General features: G+C 40.2%; 1 protein-coding gene and 2 long non-coding RNA genes across 3 annotated transcripts in view; 1 reads left to right on the top strand and 2 right to left on the bottom strand.

Annotated features, from left to right (window-relative positions):
- The window catches only part of LOC121304515, a 31,072-nt gene extending 24,490 nt beyond the window's left edge, over window positions 1-6,582 (bottom strand). The window contains exon 1 of the long non-coding RNA XR_005947963.1: window positions 6,164-6,582. This is a non-coding gene — a long non-coding RNA (uncharacterized LOC121304515). The remainder of the gene's footprint in view (window positions 1-6,163) is intronic.
- LOC121304514 lies at window positions 7-1,206 on the top strand. Its single transcript, XR_005947962.1, has 2 exons — window positions 7-199; window positions 472-1,206. It is a non-coding gene; the product is annotated as an uncharacterized LOC121304514 (long non-coding RNA).
- A 1,123-nt stretch (window positions 6,583-7,705) lies between the features above and the next one.
- Window positions 7,706-20,728, bottom strand: raver1 (ribonucleoprotein, PTB-binding 1). The gene is made up of 14 exons (XM_041235738.1): window positions 20,384-20,728; window positions 19,088-19,154; window positions 17,887-18,356; window positions 15,656-15,847; window positions 14,718-14,859; window positions 13,988-14,082; window positions 12,506-12,599; window positions 11,791-12,038; window positions 11,536-11,629; window positions 11,134-11,285; window positions 10,648-10,728; window positions 10,404-10,547; window positions 9,995-10,078; window positions 7,706-9,463 (listed from the first exon to the last, which is right to left on the bottom strand). The coding sequence occupies exons 1-14, from the start codon at window positions 20,660-20,662 to the stop codon at window positions 9,317-9,319; spliced, it is 2,289 nt and encodes a 762-aa protein (XP_041091672.1). The 5' UTR covers window positions 20,663-20,728; the 3' UTR covers window positions 7,706-9,316.
- Between the last annotated feature and the right edge of the window lie 548 nt (window positions 20,729-21,276).

The following is a 21,276-nucleotide window of genomic DNA, read 5'->3' as shown; positions in this document are numbered from 1 at the left end:
AACTGCTCTGCTGATGGGAACCCGCACCCCTCATATGAGTGGGAATACCCCAGAGCTGATAACGTACAGGAGATAACGAAGGATGGAGTGTCTACTGTAAATATCACAAGAGCCTCGTCTAGCAATGCCGGGGTTTATGAATGCCATGCTAAAAACATATATGGGGAACAAAGGAAGAAAGTCACTCTTACAGTCAAAGGTAACGTTTACATTTTTGCCTAGAAGAGCTGTGTGAAATATTCCTAACATGATCAGGATGTTAAAGCATAAATACTGCTGTTCACAGTGAGTCAGGGTACTGGGGTAATAAACCTTTTCAAATCAATTACATATTGGGCAAATGTGGTTAATGACAAAATAACTTTACGTAGTCAGACATAGTGAATTCTCGGTTTGGATAAATACAATTAAATACCAGAAGTACAAGAAATGCAGGATACACTGATGACTTTGTTCATTTTCTATGTACAGGAGGAACCGATTGGATTAAGATTATTATTATTGGAGTTATTTTTGCTATTGCATTAATAGCAGTAGTAGGAATCCTATTCCTGAGAAGAAGACAACGCGGAAGTGTTTTGTGAAGCAGATCGAAAGAATCCAGCTTAAATGTTCATGACGGTTAGCAACCTCTTATGCTACAAATTATTTGTGAATCTTAACTGTGCCAAATATGGAGCTTGTTTTCATAACCCTAAAATGACACAAGAATATACTGTACCATTTGAAATAGATTATTATTTTAATGCTTTTTAACAGTGTCAAGTCTTGCCATGAAATCCTACCCACAGAGGAACACTTAAAAGTACAGCAATAAGTCATTCATTCATTGTAATTACAGAGTCTTAACATGAAAGATAATGGTTTATAACAGTAAGCTGCATTAATGTACTGCATGTTTTGTTGAAAAATGTTCACTAAATTGCCTATTCTGGAATTGTTAATGTCCTGTGTTTTTTTTTTTTTTAAGCAATGATTATTTGTTTAAATGCAAGACTACCATAAAACTTCAGTTAAACACCTCTGGTGTTTATTTCCAATATTTGCCAGCAGACCAGGTGCGTACTGGAGACAGGCGATTATTTGAAGTTTTACAGTATGCATCTTTAAAACACAGAAGATACTGTACACTCGCTGCTTACTAACAAGACACTATTTTCTGTATCAAGTGACGAAATATCTTATTAATAAATGTTGATTAATGAATACCAGTCTCTTGTTTACATTTTCTGCTTCACCAGTCCTGACTGAGTTTATTATATTTTCACTTGTATTATATTTACACAAGATAATCTGCTGCATCTGTATTTTAAATACTATTGTCTGTATGATAAATTAACCTTAGACTGTTTGTCATCCTAATCTAACGTGGCTTTAAATTCCTCACATTACACCTTAAACACATGTCTGACAAAAGCATGATACAATTCAGAGTAGCCGATCCCAAAGATATGATCCTGAACTGCAGCGGAACACCAGGGCTGTGAACATCACTTCCAATCAGAATTCGGTGAATCAAATCGGTTTAACTCGGACTAAACAGTGAAATAGTGGATATACTGTACAATCGATGACACAATCACTGACCTGCACAAGACATCCCAGTACAGACAGAATACAACTTGAATTGCAAAATTATTTTTTTGTAAATTATAAATAAGAAGTAAACACAGATGTGCAATACAAGTTAAACTTGAAATAACAAAATTAGCCTACAACATGCAGGGCAGTTTATTTATATCAGCAAGGCTCATTACATTTTTACAGAAAATGACCAAAAATGACACATTCCAAGAGTTCTGCGATGATTAATCTAAGGAGTGGCTCTTGCCCTCGCACTTACATTGTCATATCCTGGAAAGGTATAGTCATAATTTCATTTTAAAGAAAACCTGCAATTTACTAAGTCACAAGATCAAGATTTTCACCAAAATGACAAAACGATGATTAATTATGATGGGATATGTGGATTGCGCAGTTTTCATAAGATGTCAGTGCATTTGTTGTCCAAAGAAAAAACAGTTGTTAACCAGTTTACAAATGTGCACACGTGTCTGTATAGGCCCTGGTGTGAAGCAATAAACAGGATATGGCTGAATAAGAAAGCCCCCTAGCACAATCCAGCTTTACTATGACAGCCACTGTAAATTTAAACATCAGTGAGCATTAAACAACTTAACCGATATTGCAGCTGTGCATTTTTAAAGTATAGAGTGTGTCATATTTAAAGTACAGTACAAGGACACATTTTACTATTCCCAAGTTTTCCACTTAGAAAAAAAACATAGATTTATAAAATATTAAAAAGCACAATCCCTTTTCAGTTCTGGGGTGAAAGGATGCCATTTCAGGCCTGACGTCCACTTTTGGGGGCTTATAAATCAGTAGCTATTTAGCCTGTGACACTGACATTGCATATATATATAGTGTTTGCTGTTGTTAGATAACCTGCAGAAACTACATGATGACAACTACAGTGGTTCAGAAGGCTTGGGATTCTTCCAGGTACTCTCATATGTAATATCAAAATAATAAAGATCCCAGAATGTAGTCCATTTGGACCCACTAAAGATTATTTTTTTTGTAACATTACAAAGATCTACATAATCCTGAATTCTAGTGGATTAGCAAGGCTGAAAACATAATGTCCCATCAGGGTGCAATGAATCAAAGGAAATGGTGAAACTACATTGTTTTCAGTCATGTTTAAACTTGTCGAGCAGTGAAGCAGCAGAATGCACAAAAGATGACAACTTTGCATATATCATGTTTGAACACAACACAGCACAAAGATTTGCAATGCTTTTTTTTTTTTTACTTACAAATTAAGCTACAATGTTTCCATGGTGAGTTTAATTTATTTATCACCAGTTTTGTTTCCTGAAATATCCACGGCACTGTCTCAAAGGTTGACCCAGGACTGAGATTAAGCTGCGTCTCAGAAACATAATGTTAAAATCTAAAATGTTTATGTAAACTGTAATTCTAAAGATTAAACTAATGTCAAATAAGATAACAACATCATTTCAACACTTTTATCCAAAACAGTGATGATTTTGTTCAGTATATTGTGTACTCATCAGTACTTACCTTGGTTTCGAAAGAAAACTTAAGGCAGGGTTACCATATGAGTCCATAGCCATAGTCCGTAGCCTACACTAGGACCTATTGGGACAGTTCAGGCATTTCAACTCACATCCCAATGCATTCTGGTAAGCTTAGTCCTGCTGTGAAAAGTACCTGAGACAGGTAAAACATACCATAATGCACAGTGATGTGATTTGAAAAGCCTCAACTGTCCCAGTGCACATGGAGTCATATGGTAACCCTAGCTTTAGGCCATGTTACCACGGCTACCGTTTGTGTACATTCTCTTGGAGAAAGAAATTTGGTCCACGTCCAAGAAAAGGCTTAATGTAAAATTAATTACAAAATTTTGTAACAAGAAACAGTTCAATTCTAGAAAACAAACTGAGCTCAGCCCTTAGAGGACAACAGCTTACATCACAAAACTGCCACACATTCTGAAACAAAATACAACGACAGAGTGTTCAGGTGAGGTGCACTGACACAGGAGAATGGGTGGCCGAAGCCAGCTGTCACTGATTGTGTTCTATCTTTCAGGAGCACTAAATTCACAAAGCATCAAATCAAAAACTAAAATGACACTGTTGTGCAGCACACAGGATTGTTATTTTACACTTCTGCTTCACATATTTGCTTGTTTTCAAGTAGTGCAAGAAGTGTTATTTCTGATAGGGGTGCCTTCATATTTATTTTTTTAGGGAGTGGGCTAATGTTACTTTGATGGTTGGAGTCAGACACAGAAGAGATCACACTTAAACAAGGTGCAAAGTATAACCCCCATAGCTACAAAATGTGCACTACAGTACAGTCATAATGAGTGAGGCATGTTGCAGCTTTTAAATCCTTTAAAATAATTAATTTACGGATTTCAAACTTTTTCTCCTTGGGATGCATCATTTCATTTGCAGGGAGGGTCCTGGCAGCAATGCACAGTTCCATCGTTCATAATAAACTTTACAAATACATTTACAATCACAATATAAGCGCTCAACATGGACAGTTAAAATATTACAAAAAGACAGTTTGGTTTTAAACAATTCAATGAAAGGTTTCTTCTTTTCAATTTGCTTTGCTCATTTCTTATACTTCCTGGTAGCCCTCTCAAAATCATTAGGTGCTCGATGTTTCAGAAACTGTGAACAAGCACAATACTGAACTCAAATTGCAGTCAGATTAAAAATAAAAAATGTTTTATATTTGAAGACCGAATGGGATTTCTTAAAAGGAGTATAATTACTAAAGTATTTATGAATAGGAATCTCAACACTCAATCAGCTAAATAGCCTTTCTGAGTTTTGAGTGTTCCAAACAATTTAACCGCAGCATTTTAACAAGTTTCTTTCACATTATGTTAACTTTTACTTCCATGTACACCTTCAGTCAATAGCAGGGCTGGTTTTGTTTGAGGGCTGAGTATGCTGCAATTCCTCATTTTGTCTGCTGAGTTAATTTAGACACGAAGGAAATGCATGTACGCAATCACAAGATGACACTGTTTATATAGTTTTTAGATACTGCTGTTTAAAGTGTTGAAAGAGGGTCATTCTAGCTCAAATGGGCCGGCTTATTGGGCATTGTTTCCATTGTGGGTGATGATAATGAATCATTTTTTTAATGCAGATAAACCACGTGATGGAGAAGTGTTTGAGGGTGTCACCTGCATGCAAAAGAACAGCTTCACCACATGGCGAGAATGTATCTGAAGCCAGCAAAAAGGCGAATTGTGATGCCTATTTTTTTTCTATCTGGAAACTGGTTTCAAAACCAAAAATTAATGAACATAATTAAGTGGCTTAAGGGGTCAAGCAACCCCCTTGGTCTACTTAAGCTGCAATAACCACACAGAGTAGTAAAACACATGTAAAGTGTACTGCAATGCAGCTGTATCAAAGTGTGGTACAGGCAAAGTAAATTATAGAGAAACAAAACTTTACAAACATGAGCTAGTCACAATCATTTGTTAAATAAGAAAAGCTACACATTATAAAATGTTTACTATTAAGATATTTTTGTGCACTAATCTATCCAACAACCAGAAAAAAAAATAAGTTTACTACACTGATATGACTTTGCACCAATGCTTTTCCAATTTGCCTTTAACCCAAGATCTGTAACTACCCAGAACCACTGCAGTTTCACTCAGTACAAGTGTAGTTCACAATAAGTTATACTATTTGTGTCCCATGAAAGTGTAAAACTTTCCATAAGCATACTGTTTCTACTGTGGGCACAGGGCAAGCAGTTTCAAGTACAAATGGAATACTATATCTGTTTATTACAGTACCAGTCATAAATCTCAGCCAGTCAGGTGTCCTGTAAATTCACGGTATTAACAAATTTTAACTCCTCCTTGAATGTTCTTTTGCTGTTGTAATATTGGAAAAACTTGTTGCCATTGGTTTTCGCCCCATTGTCAATGTTTATTTCTATCTCTGTCTTGGCCTTTCTAACTCACTTGCGTTTGCAGTTCAAAGTACTCTTTCTCTGTTCTAGGTCTCTTCTAAATGACCTGTAAGTGCCTTTTTTTCTCTCAATGAAATGAAAAATAGTTGATAGAATGAAGTCACCGATTAGATTAAACCGGGCTTGATCCATATTTTTAAAGAATTAAAAAGTTATTAAAATAGCACTTTGACAACTACCGCCATCTAGTGGACGATTCCAGCAATACAATATAAACCCCTCCAGCAATACTATAAAAGTAGAAGAACGTTCAAACAAGTACATTTTAAAAATTATAATAACAAAATAATTAATTTCTTCCATATTCATATGTGACAGGAACACGTGTGGTTATCTTTTTGTTTGTTTTTAAGATATGCTCAAAAAAATAACATTGAAAAACGTATGCAGTATAAATTATAGACTTTTTTCAAATTCGCAGCAGTAGACATGAATGTCCCGTCGTGGGTTACAGTTTTCGCATAGGTACAAAATAAAAGAGTAAGCAATTATCTCATCCTATGAGGCATAACATGTCTGTAATTGATACTGCAGCTCAAGGTGGCAAGTTACTATTAGTCTTGAAACAAACACTTCATGACTTGCCTTTAACACTGAAAAGACGTTTACTTACAGGGGATCTCTGTTGATACACGAGTCTCAAATCTTTATCCGTCACAGGTAAACTCACTCGCCGCAAAGCGCATTTCATGAACACATTGAAAAAAGTTAATTAAAAAAAAAAAAAAAAAAAGAAATGTCTGGAAGTGGTCGTTTGAGTTCGCCGTCGATTCCCGTCTTTAAAAAAAAAAAATGTAACATTAAAATAAAAAAAAAAGTCCTCCTCCCTCTTCGAGAACTTAACAAAATACAACCCCCTAAACGTATTGATAACGCCGTGTTAAGGATGGACCGTATACTTCTTAATTATTAAATAAAACGACCAAAATAAAGACCTCTTTTAAAAAAAAAAACTGCCAGACTTCATTAAAATAAAAACCGTTAGAAATGTTCAAATCAGCCGGCGCGTGACTGAAGAAGCTCTGGCCGGCGCGTGAGATTCCGCTCAGTATGTCAATCACTCCCGAATTACCTGGCAACCAAAAAAGCCGTAAAACTCGCTGCGGAGTTTAGAAAGAAGTCCGTTGAGCTAACTGTCAACAATTCAATAGGTTTCGCTTTGTTTTCTTTATTTTAAAATAAGCTTTATATTTAACAATGTAACAGATGGAAATTACATGTATACCGTGACAATGCAAGTTCTTGTTGAAAATTCATTATGCCAAAAGTATTACTATACCTGTTTACAGTATTTGAATGTATAAAACATAACTGGCTTCCTGCAGTAGTGTAAGACCTGATCTCATTGATTAAATTATGCCTATTCAAATTAATGAGAAAGTGCTGGGAGTTCAAAATAGATTAATGATTTAGCTGTACACCAAGATAGTTGCAGCTCCTGGTAATCCCCAGGTGTATTACTTTTGTGAATCTCTTATATAACTGAATTTGTAGCTGACTTGTACATGTTTATTTGGTTTTTTTGCAATAATATAATAATGGTTCAGTGGTTCGAGATTCACTGTGTAACCCCTGAGAAAGTCAATGAACCTCCTTGTGCTGCGTCTTTCGGGTGAGACATTGTTTTAAGTGACTCCGTACTTGATGCATGGTTCACACACCCTAGTCTCCTATCTTGTAAAGCACTTTGTGATGGTGGTCCACTATGAAAGGCGCTATATAAAGATATTACAATAAATTAAATGATATTCATTCAATGTCTTGACTGCTCATAAGGTTACCTACATGAAGCCCCAATGCATTCTGGTAGTTTTACCTGTCTAAGGTAGCTTTCACAACAGGACTACACTTACCAGAATGCATTGCAGCATGTTTAAACCCTGAACTAGATGGATTTACCTGGCAAGAGAAGATGCACAACACACAAAAACAGGAAACAAATATTTTTTTAAATTAATTTTACTTATTCCAAACCTTTTTCAATTCCAGGAGATGAACATTCCAGTCAGTGAAAGTATATTTGTTCAAAAGATCAATTGGTCCATACAATAGATAAAACACATAACCCAATCTTAACAAATAAGAAAAAAAAAAAAAACTGTCCAGTTACATTGACAGGGGGAGGTCAATTAATACTTCAAAACACAATGTGAAAGAAATATATACATTACTACAGGAAATCTTAACCAGAGAAATGATGCTTCTACATTCTATAGCGCAGCATGTATAAAACAGAAGAATGAACACGCTTTCAAATTGAAAACTAGCAATAGCCTAGCGTTTGGTTGCATGCATTTGTTCTCTCAGAGAATTAAGATAAAATAAGAACCAGACACAAATAGCTGCAATACATATACAAAAAAAAAAAAAAAAAAAAAACAAGACACAAAAGGATATTACGTTTTTGTTGCAACGTGGCTACTGTATTTGAACAGCGAAGGCAATCGAAAACGTACAACAGTATGCTTTACTGCTGAACTGCAGTTACAACCTTGGAAAGGCAGCTGTGATTTTGTAGGACAGGCAGAGATGTTGAACAGTTAAGTGCATCTATTAACATGTCAGGAAGGACAGTGAAAAGCATTTCCAATGGCACATAAAAGGGTTACAACCCGGGTTTCAGGAGAATTTAAGAGACGCTTTCTTGCTCGTCGCATGCAAAACGACAACTGCCATTACCAGAAAAAAAAAAAAAAGTTTAAGCTTGACCGGTCTGCATGCCGTCGATTGAAATGAGAAACCAAGACAAATAAAAAAACAAATACTAAATCTATTTTTAAAAAGCAGTGACCATCTGACAAGTCATGATTTTAAATTCTAAGAACTGCCAGATCTTTAGCATTTCAACTAGCTTATGGTGGACAAAATCCTCCTGCTTCAGGACTGGTCTCCGATTCGTTAACTTCAAAAATTAGATTGATGTCAGCAATACCAGCTTGCAGAAGACTGAAGAATCCTGCAGTGTTTTACTATGCAATAAACCAGTAAAATGACAAGGCGATAGAAACTGCAAAAAGGAATCACACCTTGACAGCTGAAATCCTGTTTCAGAAAAACACTCCTTCCAATATTGATCAAATAAAGGAAACTACATTCAGTGTAAAAATAGAAATGATGTACCAGGTCTGGAAAGATGCTGCACAAATAAAAACTAACAAAACCTAAGAGAAATTAAGACTGAACACAATATTACCACCACACCCCCAGAAGGACTGTAAAAAGCCAGAGTTTTGGGGGCGATGGGAGACGATTAGCATTCTTCAAGTCATTAACTTAAGACAGATTTACATGGACACCAAACAAACAAATACATTTCTTCCCCCCCCATCACTAACTAAAAAAAATACACAGTAAAGCCAAATTAAAGCAAGGTAAATAATATTTCCCCTATTTTTCACACAAACACTGATAAAAAGTTAAAGAATAAAACACTTGGGCTTTGCTCACGCAATGTAACACTCAGTAATAGTCCAATAAAGGGTCAGTCCATTTTGTGACGCCAAATAAACCAAAATATGTAAATACAAACCCAAATAAAAAGGTAAAAAATTTATAAACCTCACACACACACACACACACACACACAGTAAAACCTCATTAAATGGAGGGGGGGAATAAAATAAAATTTAAAAAAAGACCTTGGGAAATAATCACAGTTTACAGCTGGTCTGGAATACAACTACTGTAGAAGTCAGACCAAATCACCAAAAAAAAAAAGAAAAAAAGTCAATAATTTCTCCATTCTTCTGCTACTCCAGGGCTCAGCTTAAAATATCCTTTTCCTCTTCAGGTAAGAGTCAGCATAGTGCCCCCCTAGGCCCTGGGAATGCTGGCCCACGTAGCCTCCTTCAGGACTGGGCTCAGGGGACGGGATGAGGCGAGAGAATACTCGCTTCTGCCCTCCAATCGGTGTCTAGCAAGATAAAATTAACCGTATTTCAAGATCAGCTATTTGCTGAACAGCTTTTATGATTGAGGAACATTTAGGAACTTGCAGCAATGTACAGGGATGGAAATAAAGACTCCCACTGCATAGCAGCCCCCCCTACCCCCCAGGGTTTTACTACAAGCTTGATTAGCCAGTGTCTAGGTATCAAGCTCAGGGGTGTCTTATTAAACTCCTAGCAAAACCAAGAATGCATCAAACTGCTATACAATGGGAGTCTTGCTTCCATCCATAATCCAGGATCGACACTTGAGGAGATAGGAGAGGAGAGAGGGAGAGATTATTTAATCCAGAATTTACATGCAAGTGCATTCAGAACAAATGTTAACTTCACTTGGCCATCAGCAATTACTGTGCTCCATCAACTATTCACTCTAAAACTGAACTCCCTTGACAGGCACTTTTCCCAGAGACACCTGTCCAAGACGACACAACGCCTGCTGTGTTAAGAGAGCTGAAGCCGACGGAAGAACAATGACATCTCTTTGCACAGCTTACCTTGAGTATGTGCCCTGGAGGAGAAACACTGAGGCCATACCCGTACATCCCACCCCCCTGGGACACTGGAGGCATTCCCACCGTCTAAAATACAATTGCAAGAGCACACCATAAACACAACTTTAAAAAAAATAAATAATAAAATCAAACATTTCACACAGCCAACACAATAGCGCATGAACAAATAAAAAGGTCAGCTGCTTGTTTCTTTCGTGTTCAAATTAAGAGAAGGCATGGAGTTACACAGACACACTTGGCCTGCCAAAGGTGTCGTGCAGATTGCTAATTAAAGGCAACAACATTCAGCTTTCTTTACGTGTGGGCTCAAGAGAATATAAAACTCGGGTAAATGGCAACGCTGGCTGCGCTTTTAAAAAAGGAGCAGGCGAAACTGGACGTCTACAGTTACCTTATTGAGATGAGACTGCTGGAATCCAGCCTTGAGGCCACTGTTGAAGTATGAAGAGGGAGACCCCGGGTTAAAGGGAGGGGGTGGCGGCACAGGAGAGGGGCCAAACTGGTTACGTTCACTGTAGCTGGAGCGATAGGGTCCCTTTTTAAAAAAACAAAAACAGAAAAGGTACTGGTTAGTGGACCGCCAGAAATGTCATTTAATATGCCCCCTTTATCCTGTGAAACACATCTTGAGTTACCTTTTGTCTATGGTGGCCATACCCTCGCATTGCTGCAGGGTCAGCGGGCTCCTGGTGTTGGTACATATGAGACAAGGAATCCTGTAAAGAAAACATAAAACCATCATAAAAGCATTTAAAAAGCCACCCGCGGTCTTTTTACCTTGAACATACTCTTCTGCTGCACTCGGACATTTCTCTCCGAATATCAAGCTGGCAGGTTTGAATTTACAGATGGCACTCTGCTATACAAATTCAGGAGGAGGAAGGCTGCCCTGTTGAGGGAGGCCATTAGCAGATGTCAAAACAATTTAACCCCTTAAAGTGCAGAAAGGACTGAGCGCTGCTGCTTGTTCAAAGCGTTTCTAATACATTTGAGAGCGACTCGAGTAAATCACAAGGGAAAAACGGATAATTTGAACGACCAGATCCAACCTTTTAGTATATTTTAAACCCTGTTTCATGCACCTCCCTGCAAAAAGAAAGTTATGAAGTCTTTGGGTTTACCTGTTTGTATTCTCCAAAGGCATAGTTATCCTGGTATCTACTGCTAGATGGAACAGCAAAATCGGAATGGGAATTCTGCACAGTTCTAGGATTGGACATGCTTCCCAAAATCCCTGGCTTCTTTCTGTAGGGGTGTGGTCTGGAGTTCACAGCTAAGTGGGGGGGGGAATACAAGTGAATTAAAAACAAGATCAAACTGTATGAGAACATTGCAATGGGTCAGACAATTCAAAATTGTCTGACCTAAATTACATTCATAAAGGAGGTCAACTGCCTGTCTTGTGCTCATTTCCAAGCATCTCAAAAGCCAGCAATTAAAAAAGGAACATAGCCAGGCTGCTCACACAACCCTCAGGTTATACAGTTGGTAGATTACAGCTTAAATATACTTTTTTTTTTTACCTTGCATGCCCACACTTGGAAACAGACCCTGGATGTTTAGGAACGGGTTCTGAGGAATCTTAAAGTCTTTAGGTGGCTCTCCCAATATTGAAACCTATTTAAAAAAAAAAAAAAAAAAAAAAGCAAATTACACAGGACTCCATCCATTCCTTTTCAAGAGCCCTCACCATTATACAAACACGCAAGCTTACATAAAATAGAAAACTACAGGCATCAGATAAAAGGAGGGTTGAAAACAAATGCACTTTTCCTTACCCCAGACAATGCAGAGCCGCTGTCCCCAGACAGACTCTGCTGTTGCATCCCTCCCAGACTAGACCCCAGCGGTGGGCTGCCCATGTGAGCTGGAGGCTGGTTGGCCTGCGGATGAGGGTGCTCCCCCATTCCTGTGGGGGACTCCCTATCCGTTTGGACTCCTCCAAAGAGACCGTAGAACGAGTTGGGAGAATTCACTGGACCAGAGGGAACATCAGGAGGCAGACCAACTGAGGGCAAAGCTCCGCCTTATTAAAAAAAAAAAAGAGGCAAAATACATTTACCTTTGACAAACGGGGAAATACACATGCACAGGTACTAGCTTGCCCTTTGCTACAAACTTGCTATTCCAGTTTCTAGATCCCTTTGGCAGTTCAGTTGCCCACAAAAGCAAATCCTAACACTGAAGCAGTACACACTGCAGTGAAATCATAATCCATCATGAAATGACAGTACATTTCTACAGCTGGTGCAAGTCATATTTAAGCTCTGAAGCTGACGGAACACGAAGCCACTTTGCGGCTTGGAACTTGGTTTCAGCAGACTAGGGTTTAGGCCACTGCACGGCACAGCGGTGAGACTTGGGGTTTGACACAGGAAAAGTCTCCTGGCACCTGGTTTCAAGCCACTGTTTCTGAAAACGTGGCTTTATATTCCCTCAGCTTTAAAGGTTTGCAATTTATTCAGTAGACTTGCGACGTGTCAAAGCAAATACCTGCAGCTAGATCCCCCAGCATAGCCAATCCTTGCTGCAGTGCATTCTGCTGCGGTAAAACTGCATGAGGAGAATCTCCCATGATACCTGGGTGCTGTGAACGAACAGGGAGGGGGGAGGAATGCAGGTCAGTAATCTCATCTCAACTGCATCTCACAACACCCCACCCAGTTACATTAAGCAAAATGCATTTGCGTAGGAATTTTCAGGGAAGAACGTAAAAGGTACTGCTAACCCTTCTGTGGATACATTAAACCAATGTGCATGCTTCATTATGCATGCTGTACTTTTAAAAACTGCACACCAGTGACCAAGAACACACAGCAAAACTAACAGAGCACAACACCACACCTCAATCTCTTTCACTTTGAAGACTGGAGTAGCCTCTTGTTTGTGCCAAGACGTTACACATCACAAGACAGCACAGCACATTGCTTCAGGTTTAACTTTCTTGCATGAACTCACACTCCGGACTGCCTGGTTTTCCTTATTCTGCAGCAGCAGTGTCCAAACAAGACTCTGCAGGAGCAGAGGGTTCCCGAGCAAGACATTCTACCATGTGAAGCAGGTAGAGAAAGCAATACAGGGAAAGAGAAAAGGACAGCAGATACAGGAAGAATCGCTGGTGCCAGCAGAAGAGAAAGCAGGAATTAAAATGTTTTTTTTTTTTTCCAACCAGGAGTAAGGTTGTTCAAATTAAGAGCAGGTTTAAAAAGTAGCTACAAAAAGAGAAAGAAATCCAATTGAAAACTGAGAAGTTTGACACAGGGACGGAGAATGTTTGCGCGCGTGCAGTGTGCACCAAAGCATTTGGGTCGGGAGCCAAAGATTATCCTCACAATCGCACCCTTGCATGAAGCGCACTTATCAGGTTTATCCAATCACGGGCCCAGAACACTTCAGTATGATCGTGTTTACATCATCGCGGTCCTCAAATGGTTATAAGACACCCCCCCCCCCCAGCACACACTCGCGTGTGCTACAGTCCCCAATTCCATCATGTGTGTGCGTGCGTGTATTCTACACGTCAATTTTCTGGTATACTACACATTTTTTGCAATTGCTCTATTTGAAATCGTTCTTATCCACTTACAGTACTTGCTCTTAAAGGAATTTACTCTTAAGCAAATACTTCAGTTTAGCTGCTGTTAGTGGAAATCGCTCTCAAGCTTAATTTACTGCATTTATATTCTCTTGGTTTTGCTCTTATTTACTACCGACTATTGTATAACTGCTCTTATCTGTAATCGTGGATAAGGGAGTCTTGCTAAGAAATAAATAACTAAGATTTTAAAAATAATGCACCTGCAGTTAAATTAGTAAATATTTTATGAAACAAAAAACAGAGGCATGCGTTACACTTCCCCCTGACCCATAAACAAGTACATTTGTTTTAAAACAGAGCTGACATACTCTTTACAACCCACAATAATGCTCACACATGCTTTCTCTGTCCCCTGTGGGATGCATTGTTTTTCTTACCTGTTGCAGCTGGTTCTGTAGCAGGAGCTGCAGGAGAGCTCCAGACAGGGCAGGGTTTCCCAGGAAAGGCACCGTGGGAGCAGCTCCAAGGATTCCTAAAAGATAAGACTGTTACAGCAACTTTTATACAAGGGCACTTTCAGCAGCATCCAAAGTTCACCTGGAAAAAATGATTCTTGGGAGGCAAATCAGGCTATAAACACCACTAAATGATACCAATAAAAACCTGTTGCATATCAACTTTTTTTTTTAAATGGTCTTAATTGTTTGCAGCTGGAGTGTCTTGCACAGACAAGCTCTTTTTTTTTTTAATTTCTTGGATGCCATGGTGTGAAGAGCGCTGTATAAAAAGTAGTATTTTATTGACGGTTCTTCTGGGAACAGTAACCAGGTCGAGCCCACACCAGAAACTGATACGCAGAGGGATCTGGGTTAAAATCTCCACAACCAGGAAGACGTACACTTTTAAAATGATATGACAGGCAACACAGCACACAAAAACAGGACAGAAGTGAACACGTCCTGTGTAGGGCGTCTTATCCTACAAGCTTGGAGGAAGCAAAACACATGGATTTATATATTCATCCTGGTAATACTTGCTTAAATAAAAAAAGGCACCAGGTACGGCCGTTTTTGGTTTCAATTTCTGAACACCGCACTCAGCCGTGGCGTTCCACGCACAGGAGGACATCGGCACTGGAATTTTGGAGAGTAGTGCACTTTGTTTTACCGTGCTTGTTACCGGGTTTTCGTCCCGGGGGTGTCTGCAGGAGAGGGTTCATCAGGAGCTTCAGAGTGGTGGGGTTATTGAGGCTGCTGAGAATCTGCATTAGGTTTGGCTCAGGAAGCAGCCCCTTTCCTCTATTCAGTGCCTGCAACAAACATGCAAAGGCAGGCTATTATTCCCCACAAACTTTGCTTTTGTGAGCAGGACAGTGATATTTCAAAATATCACTATTTCCAATGGGAAAACGTGCATCTTCGTTCACAGTCAGAAAAAAACAACATATGAATCCAAATTAACATTTATACTGAAGTAATACAAAAAATACAGTATAATTGTAAATCTCGAAAAACTACTCACTTCTAAATCTTTTGTAGTCATTTTTGTATTACTTTAGTATAAATACATGTTAATTTGGATTCATATGTTGTTTTTTTCTGACTTTATGTGAACGAAAAGACACACATTTGCCCGTTTTCCCACTGGAAATAGTGATATTTTGAAATATCACTGTCCTGGTCGCAAAAGCAAAGTTTGTGGGGAATAATAGCCATTTTCTATACTTTTGAGGCATAAGCAATTAGGAAATAACACTTACTACCCAGGAACAAAAATGGTGTTACATAGTGTTATAGAAGTAGGCAGCAGTAAAAAGACACACACAAAAAAAAACCTGAAATTAAGAAAACAACCAATTTAAACCTGATTAAAAAAAGGAACAACGACAGGGTTGCCAATTATATGGTACCAGATCCACATCTCATCAGATTAATGAAGATCGAATCATAGTTAACCTGTGCAAGATCACATCAGACCCCCGGCCTTCCCAGTGCTACGGCCAAAAGTTTAGCAGCACCTACAATTCTACAATGTTCAAGATCACATCACAGCCTAACCTTCCCAGTCTACAGGCTAGTTAAAGCCCACTGGACACACACACACACCATGGTCTGTGCAGCTATGAGCGCTGCAAGCATGCTTCGTCCCGGGGGCCCGGGTGCGCAGAAGGATACCCGGATGTGGTTCCTGCCAAGAGCCAGCCCGTCTGTACTCTTCTGGACCATCTCCGTTATCTCTGGCGTCTCAAACTCCAACACTGCAAAGCGCCTGAACTGGGCATCCTGCCCCTGAGCCATCTGACAAACAAAAGAGCTGTGATTAAGACATGCTTTATAAAAACGCCAGCAAAAAAATAAAATTACTGATCATCTGTCCTTAAATTTTACCAAGCTTCGATTACCTTTTGGTGAATCAATGCATCGCATTAGTACCCAGTTTTACGTCTTAACAGTAACACCCATTGCAATCTACCTGTAAATTTGTCAGGTTACAGGGACCAGCTTCACACAGCACTGTAGAACTTAACAAGCTGCCAGCTATCAAGCTGACTTAACCCGTCTATAAATAAATTATAGACGAACAATGAAGTTTAGTAGAAATCCACCTCACTGATTCAAGGATAGATGTGTTCTTTTCCTATTTATTAAATGGAAGAGGAAGAAGAGAGTTGGATTTAGTACACTGCTGCCTAGAATTGTTTTGTGAAAACTACCCCCAGGAGTTGAAGTACAATTTTACATGAGAAAAAACATTTACTAAAAGCCTTACTGACCCGTACACAGCATGCACACACATGACACGGTTGCTTTTAAAACCTCCATAGGCACCTCTGTCTGAAAAAGCTAAGGCTAGTTCTAGTGAGCACATTATGGAACCAAAAAAAACTCAGCGGTTCGATTTCTCCTTTCAGACTCTGCGATTCTTGTACAAAAAGCAGCCACCCCCAACTGCCAAAACACTGCATTAACATAACAAAAGACCTCCCAATAGGACAGTCATTGTACGAGTTCCAGAATGGGCTTCATCACGTCAACCAAAAGCAAGGAACACAAAGAGAACTAAACCGTTCCAATTTACAATGCGTTGGCAGGTCACTCAGATTTCAGAATGACCACCTGTGACAGTCAGGTGCTTTCACTGAAGCTTTTCTATGATGGAAAGCACAGCCCATAAAAACACACGTTTCATTTCACAACAAGGAACACAGCCCATGTCAACGAAACAAAAGGTTTCAATAAGGTTTTGAATGGATCACACAATGGTCTCTATGCACATTATGCTCCTGGTCGTCTACTTTGAATATCCACGGCACGCAGTATCCCTTTTTGCATGCACAGCAATTACTGCCTTCGAAAGAAAAAGCCTGTATTACTGAAAGCAACCGTTCTTTTGCACGAAGCTCGTTCACCTCACACCACTTGGACGGTGTTACAGAGCAGGCCTCCGTTCCACACACACACAATTCCATAATGCACAGCCCCTGCAACAACAGAACATGTTCCACGGCAGTAACGGACAAGCACTCCACGTGGATTCACAGCCCTACGCCACAGGAATGAGTTGTCCTGTTCACACTGTAAAAGACATTCCTGACCCAACTCCTACACGGGGCTAACGCATGGAATTTTTTTTACTGTAGGTCAAATTTAGACCAAAAACTTGTACGTAAAAAATAAATTAATAAATAAAATCCCCAGCCTTGCGCTCTTTAGCCCTCTGCAGCCCTCAGTGGGACCAGGACCGACATTACAAATTTTCCCTTTCCAGTCCGACAGACGTCAAGCACAGGTCTCTAGTCGTTTTTTCTCCGGAAAAAGCTGAGAACCTTTCAAATGGCTGAGTGAGACCAATAGGAGCCAAATGAAGACAGAAAAATAAATAAAAAAGGGTGGATCTCATAGCCCCATGCACTACAGAGATAACACGGCCACATACAAAGGAGATAGCTGCTTCTGCACCCAGCGCTCAAAGAATATCATGGGCATTTGCAGAGCTTTTAGAGATGTTATAGTAATAAAATAATGACTCTGATCACATTATTGAGGAGACTGGCGATAAAACAAATGATCAGGAGAGGATTTATCAGTATGCATGTCTACAGAGGTATGTGAAAAATACAGCGAACAAGGGGTGGGGCTTGGCTGGAGATGCAGTACTGAGTGTCCTTTTGCGATTCAATGCCTTTTAAACCCGTTTTACTTTTGGGGGAAAAAAAAAAAAAAAAAAAAAACATTTTAAACAGCACGTGTAAAATAAACAGCGCATGCGAAAATAAATTGGACCCGACGCGCCTGACAAGCGCTGAATAAAATCAAAATCACAGATTCAGCCTTACTTGGCAAAATATAGGCATGTGGAACTCAGCGAACACTTCCTTCAAGTCTTCCACGTCTTTAAGAGCACGGGGCAGCCTGTCCACGCACAGGCAGCGAGAGTGGAGCAGCGGGTAGGTGAGGGAGTTCACTTCAGTCCAGTGCACGTACAGCGAGCGTGTGCCCAGCTGCTTGCCCAGCAGTTCTGACTTGGCTCGGGCTGCCGAGTCCTTCTTCATGTACTCCACGAAGCCATAGCCCTTGGAGTGGCCCGTGGTCTCGCTGTGGACCAGGAAGCAGCGCTCCAGGTTGCCGAAGGGCCGGACCAGCTCCTCGAAATGCTGCTGTGTGCAGGACAGGGGAAGGTTGGCGATGCACAGCAGGGCGTCCGTGGGCTGGAGCTGCACCGAGATCTCCCGGTCCCGCAGAGGGTACTGGTGGAACTCCTTGATGGCAGATTTGGCTTGTTCGCCATTCAGCAGCGTCACGAAAGCTGAAAGGAAGAGACATTCGCTTTTTATTATACTGATTTTCAAAAAAGCAGGCGGTTCCCACTACAGTGTGAAACACAAACAGCCGAACTGCACTGCACAGCTCCGGGCAAAAAGCATTGCATCCCCCTATAGAATGAACTCATTTTGCTTCACGAAGTCCAATGAAACCTACTGGATAATGTTACGTTAACATATTGAATTGCATATCGCTTTGCAGTATTCCTTATATTCACGGAAAAAACAAATTGAAAAAATGTAACATTTTAAAAATTCTTTGTTTAATCGATGTTAAATAAAATAACTAAATGATGTTTGTATACGTTGATGCAAAGCTTTTGGGCACAGCTGTAGACTGAAAGGATGGGAACCCTCTTAACTGTACAGGGATTTAAGACTGGCTTGTGTACTACAAATATATATTTCTTATTTATTAATACAGGGGGAAGTCCTGTCACATGGTCCATACTTATAACAGCTTGTGGCTGAAACAAACCCAAGCTGACTCACACACGCAGGCACTTTGTCCTGTTTTTCCCAGGCATGCACTCAAGGTTAAAGTAGACTTCCTTTTTTGTTTGACAGCAACTAAAGTCCAAAAAGGGAAGTTCCCACTGCTGCCGCTTGCTAGTTTGGGGTGGTGTTTAGAATCTAAACTGGTAGTGCTGTGCTGTTTATAAACCAAAAAAAAAAAAATCAAAAGTGAATTGTTCAACATGCCAGGATTACTCACCTGTTCCTTTATATTTATCCACAAAGCAGTATTTCAAGTCATAATCGCTTAATAGATCATGGACCTCCTACAAAAAAAAAAAAAAACACATAACACAGGTTTGCATATAACATGCAAGTTAATATCAAACTACCAACAACTTCCTGAACTCAACTTCACAAAAGCTGTGTGCAATTCCCGTTTTCACTGCAGAACCCGGGTTTATTACCTACTGCAATAAACTTTGCTAAATTAATAATAATAATAATAATAATAATAATAATAATAATAATAATAATAGTCAATGCACTTGTTTTTTGTTTACTGCATTACTTGTTGATTGACTTTTGCACGGACGTGACGGGAAACCCATCGCAGGCAGCTAAGGGGCGAGACTCCCACAGAGATGTCAAGCATCGCTTCGGATTTTCAACTCATTATTCACTGGATTTGAGTCATTCAAATAAACTCCAGTGGCCACATTTCTAAATCAAACTGACCATTATGCGAAGTGCAGCTAACAGGCTGGCTGTATGACACCCAATGGTTAGGTTAGACGCTGTAGGGTTATTTAAAAAGTGAATGATGTCTTGAAGCGCACCACCCTGCTTGCTATATTCTGCTTTTTGTGAAAAACAAAAACACGACAACTTTAATACGATCTAACCGGACCGTGCAATTTAAAAGCATGCCAGCCACCATGCTGGCTAGTTTGGGTGATTTTGCATGCTGGGTATTTACAGAAACGCCATGACAGGGTAAAACAAAAAAAAACCACGATGTCAAAAGTCAAGTGCAATGCTGTCTGTTGTACCCGCCAGCAGGTCACAGGGACCGCTCGCCTCTCCAGCACTTTCCTTTAGAGCCAGGCTGCAATGATAATAATAAAAGAAAGGACCGATGATCCCCCCTACTTCTGATCAATACTAGACCCGGAAGCCACAAAGCATGCGTCTCTACAAAATCAAGAGAGAAGCGCCATGTAAACACTTCTACACTTACTGGGTTTCGTTTTAAATAAGTGCTAACGGATTCGTGTGAAGCCCACACCTCAAATAAAGCCGAAATTAAATTAAAAAAAAATAAAAAAAATGTAGGATTTATCTGCCAAGGGGTATGGTCAAGTAAAGTTCACAAAAAAAAACGTTGCAGATAATAAATAAAACGTGCAAAATAACCCCGAATAAACACAGGGCGCTGTTTGTCACGGTGCATGCGTGAGGGTTGGCAGCACGGGGAGGGCTTCCCTACCCTTCCCTGTCCCGTCGCTTTCAAAAAAAGTTTATAAAAGTTTATAAAACTCGCAGGAAAAGCGACCTGATTGGTGACGTCGGCCGGCAGGTTTCTGATAAGGATTTTCCGGCGGTTATAAAACTCCCTCCGAGTCCGCTCCAGCCGGCTCTCGATCTCCTCCGGGCTGAGCGGCGAGAGCTCCTCTTCAAATCTCCGGCGGCTCTCCCAGCCCTCCGCGGCGGCTTCTTCTCCGGCCGGGTCCCCCGGATCCGCGCTTTCTCCGGGGCCCCGGTCGCGGCGCGGTTCGGCGCTCAGGTCTGGCTCGGTTCCGAGGGTCTCTTTACCGGACACGGCCGCCTCCATCGTCCAGGAGATTCAATCTAGCAACAGCAACAGGTTACTGCATTGGACCAGTTTAAACAAACCAGACGGCCTAGTAAGAGCGCTTCTCATTGGATGACAGTTTGGGGGTGTAGTGTGTGCCAGGTCACGTGGGATGCACATGTTTACCCCCCCCCCCGGAGGGGAGGGGGCCCCGGGGGGCGGGGCTGGGCAGTATTGCAGTAAGCATGGGCAAGACGCAGAGAGGGTGCATCTCACCTCTGTATCTGCCCCCCTGCGCCTAATTCAAACGCTGCAGCTCAGAGCGAATTAACCCACAGCCCTGGATTTCCTTAGCATTTTTTTTTTTGCTTGTTTCTTCTTCACGTACTATTTCAACGAAATTAAACAAAATACCAATAAAAACGATGCTAACTTTATTTATTTTGCAATGAGGTGCACCACACAGGGATAACGATATCACCCACCTAGAGAATCACTTCCATGCTTTTGCCTCAAATGTCTATTTAAAAAAAAAAACAACAACAAAACGTGCTTTGACATGCAAAAATACACGTTGACTACAATATGACATCTGGTTCTGCAGGAGGTTAATAAATCCATACCCGGTTTGAATAAGCACAGGGCTCTTTTAT

Source organism: Polyodon spathula, chromosome 38 (assembly GCF_017654505.1).
Source record: "Polyodon spathula isolate WHYD16114869_AA chromosome 38, ASM1765450v1, whole genome shotgun sequence".
Classification (NCBI taxonomy): Eukaryota; Metazoa; Chordata; class Actinopteri; order Acipenseriformes; family Polyodontidae; genus Polyodon; species Polyodon spathula.
This window is presented reverse-complemented; position numbering and strand designations above follow the sequence as displayed.